This window comes from Lottia gigantea, assembly GCF_000327385.1.
Source record: "Lottia gigantea unplaced genomic scaffold LOTGIsca_46, whole genome shotgun sequence".
Taxonomy (NCBI): domain Eukaryota; kingdom Metazoa; phylum Mollusca; class Gastropoda; family Lottiidae; genus Lottia; species Lottia gigantea.
The window spans coordinates 522,837-532,193 of record NW_008709614.1 but is presented as its reverse complement, the minus strand read 5'-3'; the positions used below and the strand labels follow the sequence as shown (position 1 = coordinate 532,193).

The following is a 9,357-nucleotide window of genomic DNA, read 5'->3' as shown; positions in this document are numbered from 1 at the left end:
ATTCAATAGAGGTAGTCAAGTGTTACCAGAAATATGATCTAGATAGTATATTGTTATAGACGAATTCAACACAGGCGTTTGTAGTGAATGGCACGCTTCACATAGTCTGTATCACAATTACATGTAGCTGGCCCAGATTTTATTTTATTAGTTCAACATTTTATTGGTAACGTTTTCTTGAAGGTGAAATTGAACTTTTTGGAATTAAAAATTTCATAATTGTTCGCAAATACAGATAAACTAAATCTCTCCACGTGCATTTGAAGGTAGCTTACCAGCATAGGTCAAAATAAGCGATAAAGTAATAAGCATATTATCTGGAATATAATTTCGTAGCTTTCATCGTACAGGGTTGATATACTTATAAAGTCTGCAAAGACTGGCTCTTTATCATTAACCATAACCAAAATGTGACACAGAATATATATCCAAAGATGCAAATGCAAGCCTTCATATGCATTTATATACACACACGACCATAGTTACTAGTGTAGCTTACTATACGACGTCGACAGAGTGAATGAAACTACGAATGCCTGTGACGTGTATCATTCTACTCTGCTACTTAACCTAAGCAAGTATTTTTAATAATAAAAAAGGTGTTGTGTGTGGAGTGAATCTGTAGAGTATATAAAGTGGTTGTTGTATCGACTATATCAGTATTTGAACAGACTCTCCTGGTTTCAACTTAAATTATTCCAGGTAGTGACTAGAACTTATACAGTGATATGTACTGATAGCGTATTAAACAAAGGCAGGTAAGGTCATTATTATCATCTATTATAAACACACGGATATCTGTTTATTAACTTGCATTTCTCTTTATAAACTTACAGTTTGTATGATGATGTAAAGGCTGTATATTTCTCTTTGGATAGCATACTTTTTGGATTATGATTTATTGATTTGATTGCTTTCCTGGATTTTAGCTATAATTTAGCTTAGCATTAAACAGACAATCTTACTATTGCAGATTTTGATAATCGTGTCTTTGCTCTTGCACACTTTGTAGTAAGAGGCATGAAATGGGTAAAACAAGTTGTCGTAAATCATTAAACTACAGTTACCTACTGACACTGTCGGCTTGAAGTGACAAGTCAAATATCTACTTCTTTTCATGTTTCACATAGTAAGACTGTATATTGACTTTATAGTAGAGTAAGACTTTGTTACTAATATAGATACTTCCTTGAACAATTTACATGTGAAACATTCTCTCAAACAATCTTTAGCATTTGACACTCTTAACATACCAGCTCTGAATAGTCAAAAATGACACATTGGTCATTTAAAACGGTAAAATTGTTTCAAAACTAAGAAGCGCGGAGACGATCGCAGTAGAACATTGTAGCTATTCAAAAAGCTTATGTTTAAGCTTTTGAAAAATATTCGAAAATAAATAAATCGTTGGTAACAAAAGATCAGAATAATTTTGAACATTGTCTTTTTATGACTGAAACTATAATCCTAGGTAAGGCTTTTGCCTGGCTCGGAATAGAATGCATTATTGTCATCTATTGTAAACATTAACTCAGACTTAGCGAATGACAAGCGATGGTGATTTTTTGTTATATTCTTTGTTTGACTATCACTCGACTGAAGACTTGATCTGCTCGATTAATTAGACAATGCATTCAGTCCGAATATTAAACAAAAGCTATATTATATGACAGAGTACATATTGATTACCTGCCAGCATGTAAAAGGTAGTCATAATGAAATGTCGCGTATTGTCGAACGCCAAAAAAAGAGAAAAAGTTCGATGTTTTACATTTACAAAGATTTCGCTCCACTTCAGCAAAATTCCTAAAGGTAGGATGGACTTCTTGACTAGGCAATTTAAACCAAAGAAACACTTGAACATGATATAATTTTATAAAATAACTCATAGAAACCCTTATGATTTTAAATGAAATCTAAGTATACTTTAAATGACAGCAATGCTCAGTTCTTCCTACATCCGTGCCTTATGAGAACTTTCCTCTCATTAATGATTGATATAGGGCTCTACTACTAAATATGTTTTGGGTTTCACGTTGCAGTTCAGATCGTTAGTATTTGGGTATTTTTATACTTCAATATCATGCTGTGATAGAATATTGTGTATATTATAGAAAAGAGTAAAAGGGGCAAAATGAAAAGGAATCTAGTGCCACTTTAAGAAAAAAACATTCTGAAAATGTTATCTGTAGTATTTTGTAGTATTATTTGTATCAATAGAATGAAACAGGTGTAGAAGGTATTAAATATCAAACCAGATTCTTTTACCTCACAAAACATACTTTTAACATATATTTCGCTGATTTATTACTTTATTCCAATCTTTCTTGAATCTCTGTTGAAAACGCCAGATACACGAAAATCAAATCTCTGTATTGTTGTTTCGAGTCGTTGTTCTGATTTCCCATAGACAGAAATATCATTTTTGAAATGTTTGTTCAGAGACGCCCATAGTTCGGTGCTACGGTGATGTTAATATCATAGGTAATGCCAAGCATAGTTATCAATTGATATTAAGGAATCAAGTTTGTTTTCAGTTTTCTAAACAAAATGAGATATTTCCAGGATAATTATAGAATTTCTACAATAATGAAAACTTCGAACAAAACAGTGTTTCTCGCGTGTTACATTGAGTATAATTGGGGGAAGCTACATTAGACATTAATCCCAAATAACATATACCGAAATCTTAACAAATACAATACAGAATTATGCACAAAATTATAAAGAAACCATTCTATCCGATACGATTTTGCTGGTAATCTGAAATTCGAGATGAGCTAGTGAATTATAACAATTATACTGAAATGAGCAATGACCTAATGATTAAAAAATCACAAAGAGTTTTAAATTTCAATTTACTAAAATTGCTCAGTAACTGTTGGGCAAAATAATTAAATATAGTTCTACGTGTGAGATGTCTGATTGATATTTTTCTAATTTTCCAAATGACTTAATAACAATTGAGTGTTAAACAAATAATACAGTCAAATAACAATAAGTTTAGTGTGTAGTAAGCTTACGATTCAAACCTATTCTTATCAACGTTCGACCCACTTACTTCCATGCTTTTTAACCATGACTTGAAATTTAATGAAAATTATGACCCAGATTTCTTCATCCGTTTATGATTTGGTAGTACATATTTGTCGGATGAGTGGAAAGTGTGTAAATTACATGAACACATATATAAGATTTAAGTTTAAAAGTCTATGTCATTGTAAGGAAGGCGGCAATATACTTATAATGATGTACATTGCAAGCTAATGCTAGGTGTTACACATATTCCATGGGCATGAGAGGGCAATTTTTCCTTCAAATCATTTGTCGTATCAATATTTGATAAGCAACTCACATCTGAATTAAATGATTAAATAGTCGAAAGTGTTACATTACATATACATATTCTGTTACAGATAACCAGCAGACTGTTATAAATGTAAATATAAGATATAGAATCGCCACCAGTAACTTACAATATAGTTTCTACCATGCCCAAGTATAAGTTGGTATATTTTGATTTGAGAGGTAGAGCAGAATTATCCCGCTTGTGTTTTGCTGCTGCTGGAGTTGTTTTTGATGATGTAAGAGTCCCGGTCACGAAATGGTTGGAAATCAAACCAAGTAAGTTAAATTTGTTCTTCGGCGTTCCTAAAATATCATTTATGTTGTTATCAGCGCAAGATTATTAAAAATAGACCATGCAATTATTGATACCTAAAATAAAATGTGACCATCACCACTATGATCTTAAATGGACATCTAACTATAAGATCAAAACTATTTCACCATCCAAAACTAGTATCATTACTTGCTTATAATAACTTCACATCAACACTACGTTATTATGTTATCATGATATCAACACTACCCCATCATCGTAACACCCTATCAACATTACCTTATCATCTAAATATGATATCAACACTACGTTATCATCTAAACATGATATCAACACTACCACATCATCCAAACATGATATCAACATTACCCCATCATGTAAACATGATATCAACACTATGTTATCATCTAAACTTAATACCAACAATAACTCATCATCTAAACATGATATCAACACTACCACATCATCTAAACATGATATCAACACTTTCTCATCATCTAAACATGATATCAACACAACGTTATCATCTAAACATGATACCAACACTACCTCATCATCTAAACATGATATCAACACTACCTCATCATTTAAATATGATATCAACACTATGTTATCATCTAAACACGATATCAAGACCACCTCATCATCTAAACATGATATCACCACTACCACATCATCAAAACATAATACCAACACTACCTCATTATCTAAACATGGTATCAACACTACCACATCATTTAAATATGATATCAACATTACCTCATCATCTAAACTTGATACCAACACTACCTCATCATCTAAACATGATATCAACACTACCACATCATTTAAATATGGTATCAACACTACCTCATCATCTAAACATGATATCAACACAACGTTATCATCTAAACTTGATACCAACACTACCTCATCATCTAAACATGATATCAACACTACCACATCATTTAAATATGATATCAACACTACCTCATCATCTAAACATGATATCAACACTACGTTATCATCTAAACATGATACCAACACAATGTTATCATCTTAACATGATATCAACACTATGTTATCATCTTAACATTATATCAACACTACCCCATCATGATCATGATATAAACATCTAAACATTAAATTTTAAACATTTCAACCATTCAATTATCACGTGAACCAAGTTAGACTTATTTACCTTCTATTAAAAAGAATATGATATCCCATTATGAAATCAAAATTTATATAATCACTTTCAGGGGCAAATTATTACTAAATCATCGTTATGCTTGTAATATTTATTAATATATACCAAAATGATATGATTTGCACTTATAACACCATCTTTCTCAGTTTGAATGGCAATTTATTCCTTTATTGACATTTTTCTGTCATATGTACCCAAATCTGTCAAGTTAACCGCGATGAAGCAATAAAACGATTGCTTTAACAAGTATGATAGTAGGTTTGATGGCCTATAAATTTCTCTTAAATCCTAAATTCATTTCTTAAGCTAACAATTTGATGTTGGACCCCCGTCTCCATCTGATATAAGATATTCATTGATAAAAGAAGATAAGTTTTCATTACCCACGGTTTCTCAAACAATACATTGACATCGTCATATTGTATTAGACCGATGAAAATTATATTGTGAGGCACTCAACTGTACTCTCCCAACTCCTAAGGCGTTTTGTACCTAACGATCGTGTCCTCACTGACCTGTAGTCGATGTTATCCAGTTTGTGGTTTAGTCTAGTTTTTCTCTATTTATTTATGTATATAAGTAGAGTGGAAGATACGATATATTATAAGTGTATGTTGTTTTTAACCTTTTATCATACGTAAATACGACTAACAGGTGAAAATAGCACATTCCTTACTCATCTTTTATTACTTCTGGATTCATTTAACTTTCTGTTCGAGATTAAAACAGCTCTGTGATGCTTCAACCACACTGTCAGAACAAATTGAATAGATCCAGAAACACAAAAGAGATCACCTTTACTGCAGTATGCTATCGAAACATTCCAGCTAAAGTAAAGTAGGGTTATCTACCAATTTTACAAAAAGTCACAGTGGCAAATATTTCAAATCAGTAACGGTCAAATTAGATCACATTAACATTAACTACCGTTCTCTTGATAGGAATTGTAATGTGCAATGTTTTGGTACCAACATTCGGTTGTTATGTACCATATGATCTAAGAGCAAGGTGAGGTCTGTCGTAACCTCAGTGAGCAAATGCTCATTTAGCTAAAAGAAGTTCAAAAATGGTGTTCTTTGTAGGCGTTTCTGGTTCAATTAGCATTCGAACTGGAACTGGTAATTGTTGTATTATCTGGCCAAGGTTTTCTAGAATTACAGGCATCACGGTCGTCTCTATTCTGTCATTGCCACGAGGTATACGGGTAGACACATAGTGGCAAGAATCCCCTTTGAATCTTTGGAAATTAACAAAGTTTGAATTCATCTGACAAATTGAGTTGTGATAAAATGTATGAGTCTGTGTAGCCCAGTAGGTACAAACTGGGCACTGTTTAAACTTCAACAGATGTCGTACCGAAGATCACATTAAGATCAGCTCTGTATATTTAACATATGTCTACCAAATGGCATTGTGTTTATTTTTCTAGTTAAGTGGTCAATTTCCATTTCTTATTACTTCAATTTCCGACTGAAAAGAATAATATAAATTTAATTCTAAAATAAAATTAATTTCTTCATGTGACACGTAAATACAATTATCCTGGAAATTACACCCTATGTCAATTTTTATTGTTATTAACTTTTTTATCGTTTTCCAAGCCAAAAATAGTAATGGTTTAGGGTTTTATAAATAATTTAATTGAAGGAAAAAGTCTTTGTTGATGTACAACAAATGTGAAATAAGCATGTCACGAGCAACAGGTTGTATATAGCTTCAGAATACAGCTAAATCAAAACTTAGATTATAGACCTGATGATGATTATAAAGGGGTGACGGTTTATTGGGGTTTTCCTCTATAGATTTTATAGCGACTCCATCCATATCCTTCTTTCCAATTTATATTGCTCACAAACAAATAGAAAGAATGTCAATCACTTCAGTTATTCTATATTAGCGTGGTTCTGTCGTATCCTGGTCGGATTGGGTCCATCTTTATGGCTGCAACATCTGACCAAACGTGTTTTATTTTCGACACAAATTGTCTCGGTTCATCATGGCTTTGATTGACATTGACAGTGAAATTATTGCAGATTCAACATAGCAACCATATATAATTATAGATTATAAAAGGTCAATAGTAATCTTTTTTCCTGTCATTATAATTATAGATACTTATCTCTATAGTTGGTACATATATTATTATATGATTAGATCAACAATATCCGCTAATTAAATCAGACTCGTACACGCGTTTCTATTTCACGTTTCAACACATAAAGGGTGATAACCTCTTTAGCTCTATTCTAGTGAACATAAAAGAAACTTTCATTGTAAATTCTTATTGGTTCGCAAATTCTAAAACTTTACAAGGTATTATCTCATGCGATCAAAATATTCTCTTAACAGGATAGGTATAATATATAATAAAACACCACTGATTCTAACTTCTAAAGCTTACTACTCAGTTGTTTCTCGAAAATGTCAACAACCACGATCTTTATGATAGACAAACGTGACGACTTTGATTTTCCCTTTAGTAAATTTTCCATTCATGCAATGTAACATAGCACAATACATTTCACAACTCATCTGCTATGCTAGGGCTTGTTCTCTTTATGAGGAATTCCTAGCTAGAGGTCGAGTATTAACTTTGAAATTGCTTTATTAGGGTTACTTGACACACAAACTTCAAATGTTATTGTTATGTAGGAAATTGTATGGTTGAACTCATTGACAAATACGACAAATCTGCTTCTTGCATTTTGGCTGATTTGTTTGATCAGGCATGAATATATCTGGTTGTATCTCATGATTTTGACCATTGTTGTAGTGGCGGGTGTCACGTGCGAAGCAGAACATTTTTTTTTCCGAAACACCTGATGGTACTTCTCTGTGGAGGAGTCAATTACTATACTACCTTTACTCCCAATTTCACTATTCTTTGGTCGAGATTTTTGATTGACGGAATTGTCTTGCTTGTACGGATTTTTAATATAATTCTTTGTATATGAAATTTTTTTAGGCTTATGTTTAACCACTTTCTTTTTCAGCAACACCTTACGGAGAACTACCTTATTTAGAATTGGATGGTAGAAGAATTACACAAAGTATGGCGATATCTCGTTTCCTTGCAAACGAATTCAGTAAGTATATAAGTTACATAATATGTAATGTAATCGAATCCCTCATCTAAAATTGAATTAGGCTATATAACTGACAAGTACGAGAATAAGTTTACCAGATAAATAAGTCGGACAGTTTTTAATACAATTCACTTCATGTATTGATCCAATTAGAATACCGTCACTCTTATGGAGTAATTAGTCTTGTCACATGCAGTTATTGTCAATGTTATGAGGTCATTTATGATAACTGCCTACGAGAACGCCTAGAAAGTGAAAACAGTTCGAATTGTAGCGTCGCCGGTTTTTGTCAGGATGGCTGACTATATACCCCTTATACGACGTAGTCCCCTAAGGCGACAAGAGTCAGGGGAAGTAATTTGTATATATTTTTCAAAATTTCAAATTCGACGGTCCTCCCTCTTTATCTCCTTCTTGAACCGCAGTGATATCCATCAAAGTTACTCGGAATTTTATTTTAAAAAGATAATAGTTATCTGCAAAATTTCAAATTAGACAAGATGTTTCTATAGCGGAAGTAAGATGTTTGGTACAGGCCTATTTGCACATTTTCAACATTCGGCAATTCTCGGCACTTTCTGTAAAAGTGAGTCTATTGCAGAGCGCTAGCGGACGATTCGTTTTCTGTTGTAAGTATTGCCAGCTCCAATAGGTTGAACATAGTACTTTATATTCCAATAGATTTATTTGGTGATAGTAATTATGAACGACTGAGAATTGATGAAGTAGTCGAGCTGGTTGAAGATTTTAGGAAGGGTTTCGTAAATTATTACAGAGAAGCAGACCCGAGTAAAAAGGTAAAGTCACTTATATCAATAAACATGCCTGTTGACAAAAGTCTCCCTACGTTTTACAGTCATATCGCAGAAATGTGTTTTGTTTGTGTAAAGGGAGGTAACGAAATTATTATATATTCAGACAATATTGAAATATCCTTTATGACTGAAGCCCTGATTCTATTATTTTCAGACCAAACTGAAGGAAAAGTTTGAAAAGGAAGATAAACCAAAGTTTTTAGGAATATTTTCTAAAATATTGTCTGGAAATTCATCGGGTTATTTGGTTGGCAACAAGGTAAAGTATTGATTGGTCATACATGATAAGTAATGAATATCTAGCTTTTGAGAGAGAAAAATTCTCGTTAGGCCTACTCGAGATCAACTTAACTAAATTCGGATAGTTATGCCAGGATTTTGCACACGAATACTTCGCTAGTCAGTCTGTACTTGTTTAACCCTTCTTTTGGGACCCAACTAAAATCAAATTAGTATTAGACTTTATTTTCCTTATTTCAGATATCTCTTGGTGATTTGGCACTCTTTGATGTCATGGAGTTTCCATTGGATCAATGTGAGACGACATTGGACAAGTACCAAAAACTCAGGGAACACAGAAATCTCGTACAATCACATCAGTCGTTACAAAAATATCTGGAGCAAAGACCAAAGACAGAAATTTAA

The 9,357-nt window shown here is 32.7% G+C and overlaps 1 protein-coding gene across 1 annotated transcript; it reads left to right on the top strand.

Annotated features, from left to right (window-relative positions):
• Positions 1-3,491: 3,491 nt before the first annotated feature.
• LOTGIDRAFT_124433 (hypothetical protein) lies at positions 3,492-9,357 on the top strand (the record flags this gene model as incomplete). The annotated part of the gene is made up of 5 exons (XM_009061110.1): positions 3,492-3,624; positions 7,805-7,897; positions 8,579-8,724; positions 8,909-8,971; positions 9,193-9,357. 5 exons carry the CDS (start codon positions 3,492-3,494, stop codon positions 9,355-9,357), a joined length of 600 nt encoding a protein of 199 aa, XP_009059358.1.